The 17849-nt window shown below is 41.1% G+C and overlaps 2 protein-coding genes across 2 annotated transcripts; one reads left to right on the top strand and one right to left on the bottom strand.

The window, feature by feature from the left end:
* Positions 1-525: 525 nt before the first annotated feature.
* Positions 526-11127, bottom strand: tm9sf1 (transmembrane 9 superfamily member 1). The gene is made up of 9 exons (XM_069151460.1): positions 10600-11127; positions 8056-8267; positions 6487-6618; positions 5803-5925; positions 5334-5692; positions 3881-4035; positions 3480-3665; positions 2460-2733; positions 526-1713 (listed from the first exon to the last, which is right to left on the bottom strand). The coding sequence occupies exons 2-9, from the start codon at positions 8260-8262 to the stop codon at positions 1320-1322; spliced, it is 1830 nt and encodes a 609-aa protein (XP_069007561.1). The 5' UTR covers positions 8263-8267; positions 10600-11127; the 3' UTR covers positions 526-1319.
* Positions 11128-11281: 154 nt separating this feature from the next.
* fen1 (flap structure-specific endonuclease 1) lies at positions 11282-16843 on the top strand. Its single transcript, XM_069151461.1, has 12 exons — positions 11282-11359; positions 11822-11916; positions 12374-12476; positions 12602-12704; positions 12913-12976; positions 13188-13297; positions 13717-13853; positions 14394-14460; positions 14756-14887; positions 14994-15145; positions 16222-16336; positions 16561-16843. Exons 2-12 carry the CDS (start codon positions 11835-11837, stop codon positions 16636-16638), a joined length of 1143 nt encoding a protein of 380 aa, XP_069007562.1. The 5' UTR covers positions 11282-11359; positions 11822-11834; the 3' UTR covers positions 16639-16843.
* The last annotated feature ends 1006 nt before the right edge of the window (positions 16844-17849 follow it).

Here is a 17849-nt window from a genome sequence, read left to right as displayed (position 1 = left end):
CTGTAGTGAATTTTTGAGCTCACCAGTGTACACGCTTTTCTGTAAATATCATCTGACTTGTATACAAGAATCTCCTCCAGAAGTTTCCTGACTTGTAATTGAGGTAATTTTTATCCTGCCACATAGGCCTTGTTCTAACTTGTGTTTTACTGAATTTTATTGTGAACTTTTTTTGTGAACTTTTTTAAACTTTTGTGTTTCCTTAACGTAGGTCACTGTGTTTTTTTGCCCTTAAGGTCAATAGACGTGTCCAAGTTAGATGGATCTTTTTTTTTTTTTTTTTAACGTGTCAAGTAGTTGCAGTTGCTGACTATGTAATGCTCATTAATTTGTAATCACTGAATTGGAATGCCAAACAAATACATTTGCCAAAAACAATAAAAAAATATATATATTTGCCAAAAAAATACATACTACACTATAAGTGTGAGACTTGTCTTTTTTGTTGTTGAAATGTGATTCATGTTGGCAGGGTATAAATACATTTCCAGAAGATAGGAGACAAAAAAGATGTTTGCTGACAAATGTATTGAAAAGCATTTTATTGAAAAGACTATATTTACATCAGAACCAAATTCACAGTCAGTGGTGACCTTAGAATACAATTACAATATTGCTCCCATCACCAACAGCTCTTCAACCTACCAGGCATTGTTCCTCTTATCTACTGCAGGGCTGGTGCAAAACAAGGTTATATTGGAACAGGCTGCTATGGTCAAGTGTGTGTGAAGGAAGGGGGTGGGGTGGGGGGAGTATAGGAGCAAGTAACAACACTTGCTGCATAATTGATCAAAACTACAGTGAGTCATCTGTCTCAATAGTTGGTTAATATGGGGACTATAGAACATTTAGCTCCTGTCCTGCTTATATAGATACTGAAGTAGCAACCAGAGCAGGTGATGTCACACTGCATCGTACAATGTATTCAATGCATTCACTTGTGTATCATACATTTCACCCATTCACTCCTGATGAGATAAAATCATCCCTTTGTCCTAAAATATTCCATTTTATCCTTAAAATCCATGATGATCTCACCACCCCAAATGTCCTTCATTTGTCCGTCCACCCAGCTATCCCTTATTCAAAAATGACGGTAGTTCAACTCCCTTCAAATCAAGGTAAAGGCCCCTGTGTCTCCTCCCATTAACACAATAGGAGGTGTTTGTTGTGTGTGAGTGAAAGAGCAAAAGAAAACAATGAAGATTGTCCATGTGTGCGATGAGGAAATATGTTTACAGCTGTGTGTGTGTGTGTGTGTGTGTGTGTGTGAGTGTGTGTGTGTGTGTGTGTGTGTGCGTGTGTGTGTGTACATATGTCTAGTCCATCTTGAGACTCCGGTAGATGTAACGGATAAATGCCAGTGAGGCCCAGAAGGACACGCTGCCCAGCATCAGTGAGAAGACGAGCGCTGTGAGCAGAGAGTAGCCGAAGAACTCTGTGCTCTGCACCAGGCCGCTCATAGACGACCGATTCCTATAGTAGAAAACCGAGTAGACGAAGATGAAGAGGCCGGTTGAGCCGGTGCTCAGCACGCTCCGCCACCACCACCGGTAGTCCTCGCCTGACAGCAGGAAGTAGGTCAGCGCCACCGAGATGCAGGCACCCACTGAGACGAGGATGGCGAAGACGCACAGCAGGATGCCATAGAGGGTGTAGTGCTCTCTGCCCCAAACGGTGGCGAAGATGTAGTACAGCTCCACAGAGATGGCACTGTGGGCAAGAATTCATGCAAAGTAGGCTTTAGTGTGAGAATCTGGAAATTAACAGGCAATATTTTTGTTTTTATTTGTGTGGTTCAATAGTATGAATAATAATCTAAAATGATCAGCCATGACGACACAAACCTATCACTTTGAAGTTTTACTCTCTTAAGCATCTTTCTGAAGCACTACCAACAACAGGCTGCTTTTTGTCTTTGCTTTTAAGATGCAAAGATATGAACGACCCTCTCTCCTGATTGGCTGACTTTTGAGTGGCACACGTCCCGGCCAATCACAGATTTTCTTCGATCTTGTTGCTTGCCAAGAACTCCACAGAATGATCGCCTTGTTTTCTTCCACATTAAATTTGGAAAGTGGGCCACACTGAGGATTGACAAGTGACATGATCGCAAACTTGTGAAAAAGTTTCTGGACACGAGCGGTGTGTATTTCTCAGTGGACTGACAGTTTTGATGTTTTCACTCTATTTGTAGATGTAGCTTTTTAATATATATAAAAAAAAGCATCGGAAATCTAAATTTATACAAATATATGTGATACAAAACGGGACCTTTAAATATGAATAAAGAGTATAAGTTATGAATGAACTTTAAATAGTTCATAAATAATTTGAAGCCCTAAACATGTCTTTTAATCAAATTTGTTAACTTTGCTCTTCATCTTTTTATTTCCTTGCCCTTCAACTGTGCACTCTTGAGAGGAAATACTAAATGCTATTCAATTTTCTGGGCTCACCTGAAGGGTAGGAAGCCGCCGATGGCCATGTGTACGACCGGGTGTTTGTACCAGGGCTGTGTGGGAATCTGCCGGGGGATGTTACGCGTGCGGCACGGCGCCTGGAAGCTGCCAGCTCGGTTCTTTCCCACAATGCCGCCGATGACGGTGAGGGGGAAGCCCACCAGCACCCAGGCGCCCAGCAGGAGGAGCACGGTGGTGGCCGGCAGAGCCTGCGTGGAGCCGCTCCACCAGTGGATCGAGTTCACTACACTCCAGGTGAGGAACAGAGGAGCTGCAGGAACAAATGACCGAGTGAAAACAAGACCAGCATTGATTTTAATCAGTCCACGTACCGCTGCCTCAAAGTGTTGCAGAGCTGTCTAAAATGTAACGACAAAAAATGGATCCATTACTTGGTAAAGCAGAAGTTGAACTGGCCTGAAGGAATTTGTTTTCAAATAACTTTCTGTTCCTAAAGTACTAGATAAGAAAGTGTGAATGCTGTTAAAACATTATTAGATAAATAAATAATTAATTGAGCAGGCTTGTCATATTGCACAGTTAATTATTATATACCGCAATAACAAACAAGAGGTGCTCTACCTAGCCAGCCAAAAACTCTAACTGAAAATATGAGAAGAAGTAATCCTTTACGTCTGGTAAAGTCAGTTTATCGCCGATACTTTAAAGTAAAAGGAAAAGCCTTTGAGACAGGCCTTGTGATATTAGGCTATAATAAACTCTAACATTCATCACACTTGTTAATCCTCAATGATACGTACAATGCCTGTGGTGAGTCAATGAATAACCTGTGAAAACATTGATAAGTAAAAGAACATTTAGAGCTACAACTGCACTACTGAAGTTTTAGAAACATATTTATGAAGAAACAGATTCAGAACATCCCACTTCTTGCTTGTAGACAATCTAGCAAGGTGCATCCATGTCTTTTATTTCCTCTTCTGAAACAAGGCGTGATACACACACACACACACACACACACACACACACACACGAGACCCTTCTGCTGTCACTCACCGGAGAAAAGAGACGAGGTGAGGATGATGTTCCACACCCAGCGCTGGCCGTTGATCTGTGTGTAGAAGCTGCAGGAGACGTAGCCCGACACGCAGCTGGTCAGAGCGTACAGGACGATCGCTGCCGAGTTGATGGCACCGTGGCGGTGCACATTGAACATTCCCAGCAACGCCATGACGATGATCCCTACAGCAAGGAAGACGTAGTCAGGTGATCGCACTCCTAAGATCTAGACTCAGAGCCTGCATGTCTGTGCCTTCATCGGGTTTCTTTTCGTCACGCTGCTGCAGGTCAGTGGTGCTGAGTTTTCCAACAGAACAATGGTAGTCCCTGAATCTGTTTTAGAATTTAACAGGTGTGTGTGTGTGTGTTTTGTTGTGTTTATGTGAATGAATACTCACCTGTGGCAAGTGTAAGGAACTGAGCCCCGACTCCCAGCACAGCACACAGAAGGCTTTTGAAAGGGGGAAACCTGAAGACATCCGTGTGTATGATTTTCCAGCCGTTGTCTCCTTGGTCCAGATCATCGCAGCCGCCCTCCTCTTCCACATTATACCTGCAGGGGAGAGGAAATAATGTATCCCCCAGGAGGTTATAATATACCTGACAAACAGCAAGAAAACTCACCCTCACATGTTCATGCTGCTGCAGGCTCTGTAGCTCCAGGAGTCACGTTAAAGGACTAAACCAGCAGTTTGGCATGTATATGCCAAACAATTGTTGACACCATTTAATGGTGCCAGCAATTTTCTGACCAAAACATTTTACAGTCACGTGAAAAGGTAAGTATAAATGCAAAACTGTTGGGATTTTATTTTAAATATTAAACGAGCAAACATTTGATGGGGCCTGGAGTCACAAACCGGCTCAAAGCTTGTGGCAAAAAGGAGCGGAGACTAGACAGGTTGAAATGTCAATGCTAAAGTTGATTTAAAATTAACAAAAGATAACTACAAAAGAAACATGGGGTGTGGAGATGAGTAGCATCAGTGGTGAGTGGGATGCATGGATAGGGTGAGAAATGTGTGCGCTTGTGTTGAAGGTGGAAAAGGTCAACCAAACTAAACCCGGAGATGTGGAGCCGAGGAGAGAGAAAAAGAGAACAAAAGCAGGTTGGTGTTTGTAGCACTGTTAGAGGCCTACACAGGTGCCACCACGTTACCATAACGACCCTCCCTGATGGCTCATGCAGGCAGAAGGAGGGGGGTCGTAATACTGGTGGTGTCTTTGCTATTGAAGTGTGTGGGGTCATCATGCCAAGATTTAAAGAGCTCTCTAAGGCCTTCAAAAAAAAAAAACTCAGTGGATGCCTACGAGTTTAAAAAAAGATGCACGGAAATAAATCATTCCACTGTATGAAAAATAATCCATGAGTGGTGTACATTTCAAATGAATGCCAGTTCGTCCAGGACAATTTCAGTTCATGAGCAGACAAAAAAAAGTCTTCAAAAACCCAAAACTGTCATTGTAGGGTCTGCAGATAACTGTTTCCACTCACAGTGATATCAAACTGAAGAAAGCAGCAAATCATGCATTAGAGAAGCTGCAATCAGCAAACATTTGGCATTTAATCTAACAAATGACAACTTTAATCAGTCAGTTAATTGACTGCTGATTAATTTATTGATTAAATGACAAATTGTCTAAACACTAACCACATAAATATCAAGGAACTGTTCAGAAACATATTCCTATTTATTGAAGCCAAAATGACATATGATCTTTTTTTTCCTGCGAAGGTTTTAATCTTAGCCACATAAAAGCTGCATCGTTTTTGTTTAGTCTTTCATATTCAAGACACGAGAACATCCAACAATAACTGAACCGACCGTGTGAGCTGCTCTACTTACTGACCTGGCGAAGTCATTCTTCAGCACTCGCATGAGGATGATGATGACGAAGCCCAGCAGCAACACCACCAGCACCAGCGAGTTAATGATGGACAGCCAGTGGATCTCCAGCGTTTTGGGGAAGAAGGAGTAGTCTCGCAGACGCTCGGCTCGCCGGGCGTGAGGCAGACTGGACTCAAACCAGTGCACGCTGTAGGTGTGTGTGACCGTCAGGCTGCCTCCGCCCACCCCGACTCCACCTACTGCCGCTCCCGCCCCCTCCTCCAGGGGAACGGGCTTGACGTCCTTCACCGAGACGTTGGCGAAGATCACAGAGTTGCCGTTGAACTCGATGTTGAAATCGAGGTGAGTCCACAAACCCACCTGACAGAAGGTGGGGGGACAAGAGGGACGACGAGTCAGTTTGGTGCAGCAGAAACAGGAACTTTAAATCAGGATAAAAGCGTTAACATGTTTGCAGAGTGTCTGTTTACCTTGTGGCTGTGAGGCAGGAAGCCGCTCTCCTCTATATAACCCACAAAGCCCCAGATTGGAATATCATCCAGGACAAATTCAAAGTAGTACAGCTCCTCGATGGCCTCACGGAGCTCATCCACCTTACACACACAAAACATACCCAATATCACAGCCCAGGTATTTTAATTAACACTACAGCTTCCAGTACAAACAGTGTTTTAAAGGTTTATTTCACTGGACTAGCGTAGGAAAGGAATATAAAAGACAGTTTAATTTATCCGTGAGGCTGCTGTTGCTGTTGTGGGACAAACACAAAGAAACATCCAGGATGAACTGCTATATCAGTCTTTTCTACAGAATCCTAGGTTTGCCACACAAAGGTGCCCAAGTGTGAAAAAGCAAACACTAATATGCATCAGATCCCAACACCTACACGTGGTTTTAAAATTCTAAAGAACTGAAGACTTGCACAGTAACTTGTGTTATCCTATATGTTTTTAAAAGGAGAGAAATTTTGTATTCAAACTTTCACACAATTGTTTTAACCTACACTGCAAAAAAAAAAGGCATAAACGAGGGACATTTACTTCAGAAATAGTTGAGTGATGATAATTATCAAAACGTCTAATCTTGCAGGATTGGAAAAAGAGACTGTAATAAAATGAATGAAATGTCTATTTTCTGAATGTACTTGAACATACCTGTTTCTCTGAGAGAGTGAGCTGGCAAAGAGATTTTTTCTCCACGTTCTCTCTGAAGCGGATGTGATATAGAGACTCTGCCATTCTGTCACCATCCAGCACTTCTCCCAGACTCAGAGACTTGTGATTCACCTGACGAAAAAGTGGTGCAATGTGAATTACAGGTTGCTAAAAGAAAGCAGCATAAAGTATTAGTTCCTGTGAGCAAATCATTTCTAAACGGCACATGTTGCTGGCTGAAAACACAGCAGGCTGAAGTTACTATTCATCACTGCATGCTTGGTGGTGCTGAATTACCATAAATGTCTCATGAAGGTGGGTAATACTTTACTGCTGTTATAAATTTGAGTCACACCGCCACCAACTCAATCACACGTCCAATAATGATAATTCTTCACAGCTGTGAGTCATGAATTAAATCTTCAACAAAGGGACAAAACTCTCAACAACAAAACAGTCAGCAAATTATAGTCACGCAAAACTAAAAGGTCTTTGTTACCATCTTGTAGCTCATTCAGGTGTCAAAAGTAAATTTTAAGATATTTGTCTAACAAGAAAACAAAACATTTTTCTTTCTGGAAAAGATTCAATTTTTTATTCTGTATTAAAGATCCCTCCAATGAACATTTAGTGTTTGGACTTGCCAGAATGTCCCCGAGATGTTTTTGTTTTTTTTATATGCTAGAAGATATATCAGGTGTGAAATAAGCAGCCAACACGGTGGCTGAGCGTTTCGACTTTGGAGATGCAGTTACAGTTTGACAGTCTGAAAAACACAGATTCAGACAGGCATCATTTCATACATACAGAACCAATCCTGTCAAACTGCAGCACAGAGCTTTCAATATAATTACCCCAATGCTCCAGTGAAACAAGGGGTGTCATTGGAGAAGTCACGTGTAGCTGCGTGTTGTATTTTCACATTAAGTTTCACTATTTTCCAAATGATGGGAGAGATGTGTTTTGTTTTTAGTTGTAAATTGGCAAAAGGAGAAATCGTGAGCCTTCATGTACCAAAGGATCTGAAAATCCAAAAGAAATGGATGAAGTTCATTTGGAAAAAAATCTACGAATTGGAGATTACCTGCAGTAGCTATTTCCCTGAGCACTGTTTTGAAAAGATTACGCAAAATCAGATGCGTTTCGCCACAAAACTTCTATATATGCCCGACGCTGTTGTCGCTGGGAACACAGCGAGTACGAGCCAACAATTTGGTCAACCAGAGTGTTTTTTTTCCTTCTTGATTTTAATGAGTCGACTGTGTCCAGAAACTCTGCAGGATGTTAGAAGATGTTAGCCAACCTTTTATATGGCGTGAAGATGGACAAAGAAATAAAAGAAGACATCTCGGGGCCATTTCATTGAACCTTTTTTTCCGAATCTTTCATGACATCATATTAACTGAATGTCCGGTATCTTTTAAATAAAAGCATCTTTTACAATACATGTTGAAACTTAGGCTGTTATCCTGACATCAGTCTCTACATTCAACATGACAAAATAATCTTTAGTTCCTCTTTGTTGTACAACAGCCCAATAACACACAGTGACACAGACCAAAGACTGACCTTCTCTGGCCTGCAAACAGGCAGGGTGTAGTAGTGATATGTCTCCTGGGGGTTATGATAGGGGCCCACTTTGTTGACATAAAGAGTCACATTGTCCCCCTGCTTGAAGCCCACTGCCCAGCCTGAGAACAAGCACATGATCCAGACACAGCGCAGCGCCATCGTCCTCTGACATCCACCTGGCAGGCGTCCCGTTCCACGATGCATATCGCCTGGAGCGAAGATGGACAGTTCATCAGTTCATGTTGGACAGATGTGACTTGAACTGTTCACAGTATACCTCTCAGTTCAAGCTGGGAAACTAGCTCAGGTCTGTACAAGCTTGAACTGGTATGTAATAATAAATGTGAGGAGGTACAACTGCAGAATTTTAAACAACAGCTCTTCTACATCATTTTAAGAAACACAGCAGAAAATTGTCAAAAACTCAAAAGAGAACCGGTAGACTCTGTGTAACCACCAAGAATTACAATGCATTTCATCAGTTTTTATCAGTCCACAGGGGCTTTTTGACTGGAATGAAATGAGCTCTGTCAGTTTTTAATCTGTCGGTAATGAGTTTGGGAGAGCAGAAAATAAAGTATCGTTGCCCGGAGATACTGTTCAAGTTGTCTGTGTCAAATTTTTACACATCTCTCCAGAATTCCTGAGTATGCTGTTGCTTTCAATTTCTAAATGTATTAGAAACCCCTTTTGTGGGCAGAATACTGAACGTGCACGCTAATATGCATGAACACCACATTTTGCAAGTGAAATGATGATGTTAGAGTAAAATACGAAGCTGCAGCAGCATTTATTTTAGGAAAGACCTGCAATGGCAGCATGCAGGCAGACGTGTACTACTGAGAAAAAATAGATACAGCACAGGATGGCAATATATGTTTGGCAATACCGTTTCCATACGCGTGAGCCAAGTGTCAATAATATACTATGTGAGTAAATATATGAATTTGTCAGGTGCATGCGACATGTTTTTATGACACCGTTGGTCAGTCTACCTGAAGTGAGACGAACAGACTGATAACTTTTTGAGCTAAAACAGAGGATGTCGATAAAGTTCTTTGGGGGAGACATACAGTAAATTGCGGTTGTAAAGAAGTAATATATTGCAATATTTGTTATCAGAATACTCAGCATGTCACAAAGTGTTTAAAATCGCAATAATATCACATTGGATTGAAGTAATGTTATACTACCATATCGTCAGGCCTCTGTTGTTTCCCAACCCAATTTTGTACCTTACAAACCACACAGGTTTTGTCACATGACTCGTCCTCAACTTTTCAGCATTGTGTCCTCACTTCCTTTAAATCTGTGCGCGGAGTTCCATTAAGAAAACAATAGGCTTTTTTCCCCCCAATGCAGATCTGGATTTATAGGTACATACTATATAAATCAACAGTTCAAAGGCAAGAGCCAGTAATGAAGCAGAATAATCTCATTACTCTAGTATAAATTGATTCATCAAGTGTCTCCATGAGCAGTACAGATGTCCTCACCTTTTGGGCAGAATATAAAAAGACAAACTGAAAAAGGATAATCCTACTCAGCTCTGATGTAACACAACTTTCACTAATATAAAATATGTGTCAGTATGGTGAAATATTAATGTTGCTTGATCACTTACTGATTATATTCTGGTTCAAACCGCATCCTGTTATGACTCTTCAGAAGAGCATCACAGCTGCAGGTCTACTAACTTTTACCCAGCAGGACCATTTATATGATGATTTGAACATGTTTTTCTAGGAGTCCACCAAGTTTTTAAATAAGGCATGATTTTACTTCCTATTAAGATTACAGTGAGGCTACATTTATTTTGTAATACAATATCATGTAACTATAGTTACTCGCCAGCACTAATACCAAATAACAGCAAAGACTGATAGCTGCAGCCAACACGCTTTAAAGAAGCCTCACATGTCTATTAGGACTGGACATTATATTGATGACATATCAATATTGTGACTTTAGAATAGGTATTGTTTAAAGATTTGGAGTAGTAGAGTCATGACATTACATAAGTGGGGTCTATTTCTGGTGTTAAAGGCTGCATCACAGTAAAGTAATGTAATTTTCTGAACTTACCAGCTGTTCTATTATTGTCGTCATTATATTCACATTACTGATGATTACTTAATCTCACTGTGTGAACATTTTGTGAAAGCTCCAGTAGTCATCCCTATAATACTGTCACAATATGGATATTGAGGGATTTGTAAAAAAAATAATAATAATAATAATAACATTGTGGCATTTAATTTTGTTCATATTTACCAGTCCTCAGTGGCCACAGACTTAAGTAATGTTACATCACTGCATGCCCCATTGTACAGCAGTAAGAGGAAGGTCAAAACGCAGCACAATACGTGTTAGACTTCTGTGGAAATAAACATAAATACAATAAGGGGGGCCTCACTGACACATGTAAAACAAACAATTCGTCCACAACACTGCTCCAAACAGGCACGTTTTCATTTCCAGCCCCGAGTTACGAAGGCAGCACAGGACTATAATCTAGAAGTGAGCAGAAATCTCCTGTACCAGTGTCTCTGTCGTGTCTCTGTCGTGTCTCCTCAGTCCCGACGCTGCGGCTCCAGCTAAACCTGCGTGTCCGACGGACGTCTCGGACTCCGGGACTCCGGGCCCCCGGCGGGCTCCTCTCTGCTCCGGTGCGCGCCGACGGCGGAGCTCAGTGTGAAGATTCAACGCCACAGCTACACATCTTGGAAAACCCTCGACGTGTCCACTACGTTCATGTCCAGGGACACTTAAGTGCTCGTGTTGACACACGAGGCTGTGGAGGAGAAGCAGAAGAGGTCCGACTCCACGTCACCTTAAAAAATAAAAAATAACGACGAGTCGGTGAGTTTTCCGGAGTGGGCGGAGAAACAAACCCGACACCTGCAACAGTACCGGATATTCACAGCCGGCAATATCTTCCGCTCGCAAGCACTTTAAAATGAACGTTTTTTGTTTATTTTTTACGAGCTTTAACGCCACGGAAAACCACAATTGAAAAGGATAAAGTCCGCAGCTGAGCGTCTCTATTATTTTTCTGTTTAGACCGGATTTCCTTCAACCTCAATCAACCAATCAAATGCCTTTGCGGGACTTCCGTGTTCGAGCGCAGGCGAGTTTAATCGCACCTGCGCTATCGATGCTCAGGTCCTGACGGGCTGTGAGGACGCAGACCTCGACAGATTGACAGGTAATGCCTGCCGTTTTATTTCCCGCGAAAAAGACGTATTTCCTCGCGCCCGAGACGCAGGAACAAGAGCTCGGACTGCGGTGCTGTTAACTGGTAAGTCCGTCGTAAACAACACAATTGCTTCACATGAATAAACACTGAAAGTTAGAGCTGCTCTTTCAACACGATTCATTGTGACGTAGGTTATGTTTAGCTCTCTAGTTAACCGCAGTCTGCTGCCTCGCTCACGCTCAGCCACTTGTCCCTGCACACCAGATCACTTAAACGACACCGGTCTATTCAGTGATCTCGATTAATTGTTCATGCTTTTACAACTGGCACAGAATAATTAAAGTATTCACTATCACGAGGAGCTTGTCGTTTAATCGGCGTGCATCTGACGTTATAAACAACACGTTTAAACAGGTTAAACGTCCTTGCATTGTTTCTGCACATATCACCACCACGAAGAGCAGCTCAATCCCTTTATCATACCAGTTAATTGGGACCCTTGGAAAATGTAGTCAGGTTTGTTGTGACAATATGAATTATTAACATGATTTGAATGGTCTTCAGATTTCCTACTACAATGGGAATACACGGACTTGCCAAGCTGATTGCTGACCAGGCGCCTGGTGCCATTAAAGAGCAAGACATCAAGAACTTCTTTGGTAACTGCTACAGTTTACTTGTCCTATATGTCAATGATGAGGCCTGCACAACAGATGTGAATGGGTAATGTTCAGGATTACTGCATCGTGCAGTGTGAGAACACAACAGAGATGGGAGATATATTGAGCTAGTATCATCACTCGTTACGAAATGAAAGCTATTTCAGCCTGGAGTTGATCTTAGTCCATTGAGCTTTACACCAAAATGTTGAAACTATAAAGTTTGTCAGTGTATTGTAGTTACACTTTCAAATGGAGGCTTCTAGGCTTTCTTTGTTTTGTGTGAACAAAATCTTTCCATATTATTATTATTTTTATGATTTATTCTAAGTGTCACACAGAGATCCAGATCTTGGATAGAAGACCAAGTTGTAGATGGGTGAGGAATAGTAACACTGGCCTTTGTGTTGATTACCTCTGCTGTCTTTTACTAAATGCTGCTCTGACCTTTTTGCAGGCAGGAAAATTGCCATCGACGCTTCCATGTGCATGTACCAGTTCCTGATTGCTGTGCGACAGGATGGTAACCTTCTGCAGAATGAAGATGGAGAGACGACAAGGTACAGCGGCAACAAGAAACACACCTATAAATCTCTTCAAGAACTATGGGCGCAATAGTTCTTGGATTGATCCTCGGGCATGAGAAGGAAACGATTACGCGATGGGCCTTTGCTCTTTTTCACAGCCACCTGATGGGAATGTTTTATCGGACAATCCGCATGTTGGAGCACGGTATCAAACCTGTGTACGTGTTCGACGGCAAGCCCCCCGAGCTTAAGTCAGCAGAGGTTTGTATGGACTCTGATCTCCTCTGATGCTTTCCACCCCAGCACTAAATAATCAAACGGAGTCCTCTTTTTCTAATTTTTTTTATTTGCAATTGTTTATTGTTGTGCTTTGCTCTTATTCACCTGTGAGATAGAAAGCATGGTGCCTTACATCCTCTGTCTCTTCTTCACATCGCCAACTTATTTTGTTCTTGCTTTCATCTTCCAGCTTGAGAAGAGAGGGGAGAGGAGAGCAGAAGCCGAGAAGATGCTTGTTCAGGCCCAGGAAAAAGGTAAAGAAAATATATATGTTTTTTTAGGTTTTTTTTTTAAATCAGCATGTTTTGTTTGAGGTTGCTGGGTTGTAAATACATCTGAACTCTCACTGATGATAAGGTCCAACATTTGAGTTACAAGTAGTCATGTAATAGGCTTTATGTAAGAGGTTGTGAAGATGTTTTACTTTGGTGATGAGTTTAAATAGCTGTTTTCATCTCAAACCAGGGGAACAAGAGAATATTGACAAATTCACGAAGCGTCTGGTTAAAGTCACCAAGCAGCATAATGACGAGTGCAAGAAGCTGCTGACTCTGATGGGAGTGCCGTACATCGAGGTGAAATCATGATTCGCTTTACTTCTCTTTGCTTTCTCTTTCTGGTTTTAAGAATATTTTCACATTTGCACTAGCAGTAATTTTTGCGAAGCATTTTTGAGAAATCTTTTCTCTCCTTGTTTTTAGTGTTCTCGCATATTTAAGTTATGTTTGTATTGTCCAACTACACTTCAGTGAAAATTGTGTCTTAAGATCGGAAATGTTCATAAATTAAGATTTACAAAAAGTTATACGAATTTTTTTTGTCCTGCTTTGTACTTGTGAAGATAATAAACAGTGATCTGCTCCCTCTTTAAAACTGATTCAGTTGTACAGTGTGTCTGGAAGCGAAAACTTCTAAATCCATGTCAGAGAGAATCAGATTTAACAGGAGAAGTGAGGGTGAATAATCGTGTGAAGTGTAACCTGATGTGTCGTAGGCTCCATGTGAGGCCGAAGCCAGCTGTGCTGCTCTGGTTAAAGCAGGGAAGGTTTTTGCCACGGCAACAGAGGATATGGACGGGCTGACCTTCGGGACAAACGTCCTGCTCAGACATCTCACCGCCAGTGAAGCCAAGTATGTAACAACATCATCGATTTCAGCTGTAAAGCTGCGCTGCAAAGACGTTTGACTTGAACTGATGTTTTCCTCTTTTTGCCGTTTCATCCTTCAGTGAACGCTTTCCACAGATTTCTATCTCTGTACTTGATAATGATACAATGCAGTCTGCGAGCAGTGCTGCTTCATCTGATTGTCTTTTGTTTTCATGTTTTAATGATGGCAGGATTGTTGTGTTGTCTGTCCAGGAGAAATACTGCTCTACATGCAACACGTAACACGGACATCAAACCATACAAGAGTAGTACTGTTTTATTAAAGCAGTAAGAAAAATGTTACTTTCATGTAACTTTAATGACAGCAGTATTGTTTGTTTCACCATGAGCCTGAAGGAACTTCACATTTATTGCATCCATTATGTTCTGTCATTTATTAATTTGAAGATTTTGGATGTTTATGTATATTTAAGGCCTGGAAGAGGAGACATTTCACATTAAATTGAATGGAAATGTATTCCTTTATGCACTTAATAATACCATGAATTTATTTTTGTTTCAGGAAACTTCCTATTCAAGAGTTCCACTTTGGTCGCATCCTGCAGGACATCGGCATGACCAATGAACAGGTGCAGTTTACTCAAACTAATGAAGCACATTATATGACCATTATTGTCATTTTCAAATTATTGTTAATCTGAGATGAAATTTCTTGAAGCACTTCCTCTGCTTCTTTCACGCTGATATTGTGCTCCAACTGTTAGCCAGTGTGTGTCGGCATGTCGGTTACCTGTGTAGAGAGATGTGTCTGTACTCTCCTGGTAATCAGGACTTTATCTGCTGTGGAGCTGTAAACACACTTGGACCAGCTACAAGGCTGATTTTTCTGTCTTTTGTGTGTTGACTGTCTGCGGTCCATCCCAGTTCGTAGACTTGTGTATTTTGCTGGGCTGTGACTACTGTGGCACCATCAAGGGCATCGGCCCCAAGAGAGCCATCGACCTGATCCGACAGCACGGCTCCATCGAGGAGATCCTAGAAAACATTGACCTCAATGTAAGTTCACGTTTGCTACAGTCCTGTTGTGTGATTCGGCCAGTTTAAACGAGACACTGCTTCTGATTCTGTGTGTGTGTGTGTGTGTGTGTGTGTTTCCATGCAGAAGCACCCTGCTCCAGAGGACTGGCTGTACAAAGAAGCCAGAGGTTTGTTTTTGAAGCCGGAGGTGGTGGATTGTTCCTCAGTGGAGCTGAAGTGGTGCGAGCCGGATGAGGACGGACTGATCCAGTTCATGGCTAATGAGAAACAGTTTAGGTGAGTGAAACGCAGGCTCTTTTATCACTACGCTGTAGGGCATTAAATAAATGATTTTTTTTTTATCGATATTTTTAGTCTGCGGATTGTTTTCTGGATTAATTAATGAGCTGTTTGGTCTTTAAAATGTCAGAAAAATAGTGAAAAATGCCGATCAGTGTTTCCCGAAGCCTAAGGGCACCATAACATGTTTTGTGTTGTTCCAATTTACAGTCAACAACCAAAAGATATTCAGTTCATTTCCATGGAGGACATAAGGAACCAGCAAATACTCGCATTAACAATTTATGTGAAAAAATGGCTCAGAATTAGAAATTCATATCAAAATAGTTTATGATTAATTTGCAGTCGTTCAACTAATTGATTAGTTGGCGTGGACTGGCCCTGAGAGCTGACCCGGCTCTCAGCGGCTGCTCCAAAACTTTGGAACAGCCTCACTACCAATGTTCAAATCTCAATTGAAAACAATATTTATTTTGAGATTAAGCCTAATTTTAATTTATATTTTTGAGTATTAATGACTCCATATATTTCCTCATGTTACTTTGGCTTAATGTTGTTTTTGATGTTTTTGTTTTTTTTTATTTTTTTTTATTGTTTAATTCATTTTTAATCTATTGTTTCAAGTCTATCTGAAGTTTTAATTCTGTCTGAAGTGTCATCATATGCTGGTTATAGATATATTACAAACAAAAGGACTAGACGTGATTAATTGACTAATCGCTGCAGCTCTATTGTGCTGCCTGCTGGAATCCTCTGCTTTACTTCATTGCTGAGGTTTGTCATGATGATGATGATGATGAATGGTTGTTGCTGTGATTGTGACCAGACCAGCTGCTGGTACAATCATTTCCCACTAGGCTGCACTGTTGCAGAGTTTATGGTTCTTGCATCACTTGAGAAAACCACTCTTTTGAAATTATAAAATGATTTTTACTGTTCACTTTTGATTCCAGTCCACATTTGATTTCACAGTGAATCCCTCCGCTGACCATTTAACAGTCAGTCATAGAGTTGGATATCCGTCTTCTATTTGCTGCTTAAACCATGAGTTTTTTCTTCTTTTAAAACGGTAGTGAGGACAGGATCCGTAATGGATGCAAGAAGATAGTGAAGAGCCGACAGGGCAGCACTCAGGGACGACTGGACTCTTTCTTCACCGTCACCGGATCTCTGTCGTCCAAACGGAAGGTACGTTTAGAAAAACTACAGCAACACCTGTGTGTTTCCACAATGACTTGGTGACTGCACTTAATCTGGTATTTTTTTTCTCTCATTTCTGAATCTCTATGTAGTAAAGAGCTGGCTGAGGGGTTTTAGTTGTCTGATTTATTCAGATCCCACTGAATAAAGAGGAAGTCCCTGTTTTCCATTTGTCTTCTGAATGTTCGTCTTTTCCTTTTGTCTTAACGTAGGAACTGGAGATAAAAGGATCTGCAAAGAAAAAGCAGAAAACTGGAGCCACGCCGGGTAAATTCAGGAAGGGCAAATAGACTGAACCGAGCACTCCTTTGATTCCTTTAGTATCCTTAACAAATAATACTCATTAAATGAAGACTGTAACTCCAAGTGAGGAGGTTCTGTGTTGCGATTAGTTCAGCTTGTGTTGTACACAACCAAAGCAAATCCAAGCTAGGTGAGTTTTAATGTGTTAAAGTGTGTTTGAAATCAAATAAAAATGTTTTTTTTGTAGAGAAACTTGTCTGTTGCCTTTTGATTTACTCATTTAAGTTTAATTGACATCTGATAACTGAACCGTACCTCATATTTATAACTGATAAAACTCTTATAAATAGCTCATAATTTCACAATGTAGAAAGCCCGTATATGAGGAGCAAAGAACACAATCCACACTATGGTGACTGCTTTTTAACTAAAAGGCATGTGGTGTTGTATTTCCAGTTACAGTTTTAAATGCCGTGTGCTGTCAGCGGCATCCATGACAGTAAAATGTATTCAGGATTTATGTCCTTTTTTTAACTTTTGTTATAAAGAGCACATAAATCCACAAACTGAGGAGTCCAGCAGTGTGCTTCAAGCTCCTCGAGAGAATACCACATTCACTGCATGGCAACTAAAATTGTGGCAACCAAGTGTTGTCTTGTGTCTTTTTCCCCTCGCTGTGTGATGGTTTATGAAACGTGCTGAGACGTGTGTTGTGGAAAAAGTGAGGTTTGTTTGTGTGGTTGGCTGAACCACCAGACTGAGTATAAAAGAGAAGTGGTGCGCTGAATCCTGCTGATATTATGGAGGGTGCACTGAAAAAAATGCTGACACATTTTAACACGCACAAGGAAAGTTAGTTATTTTGGGTTCTGCAGGATTCTTTGAATGCTGCACTTTTTCAATAGTTTGTGACTTACATTGAGATGAACATGTTGCTTGAAACAAAGTAATGAATGACGTTCTCTTTAGTTTCACGCATTTTTTCCACAAACTCGTCAGTTCATCACAGTTTAATACCAGAGAAGTCTGGTAAGTGTGTTCACCTTTAAGTTGACTCTGTTACAGGGTGGGTCAGGAAACCAGCAGTCATCTTACCATCAATGGTCACAAGCTTTTATTATGATGAAAAAAAAACCTCTTAAATGGCAATAAATAGAGACTCTGGTTGTACTTTTTTTTTCCAACCATGCACGAGGAATTCTGGTCCATCAAACCACTCCTAAAAAAGGCTAATTTAGACTCTGCAACAATGAAAAAT

This window comes from Embiotoca jacksoni, unplaced genomic scaffold, assembly GCF_022577435.1.
Source record: "Embiotoca jacksoni isolate LCO1_2020_lvr unplaced genomic scaffold, fEmbJac1.0.p SCAF_17, whole genome shotgun sequence".
Classification (NCBI taxonomy): domain Eukaryota; kingdom Metazoa; phylum Chordata; class Actinopteri; family Embiotocidae; genus Embiotoca; species Embiotoca jacksoni.
Note: the sequence above shows the minus strand (reverse complement) of the source record. Positions and strands in the feature narration are given on the sequence as shown.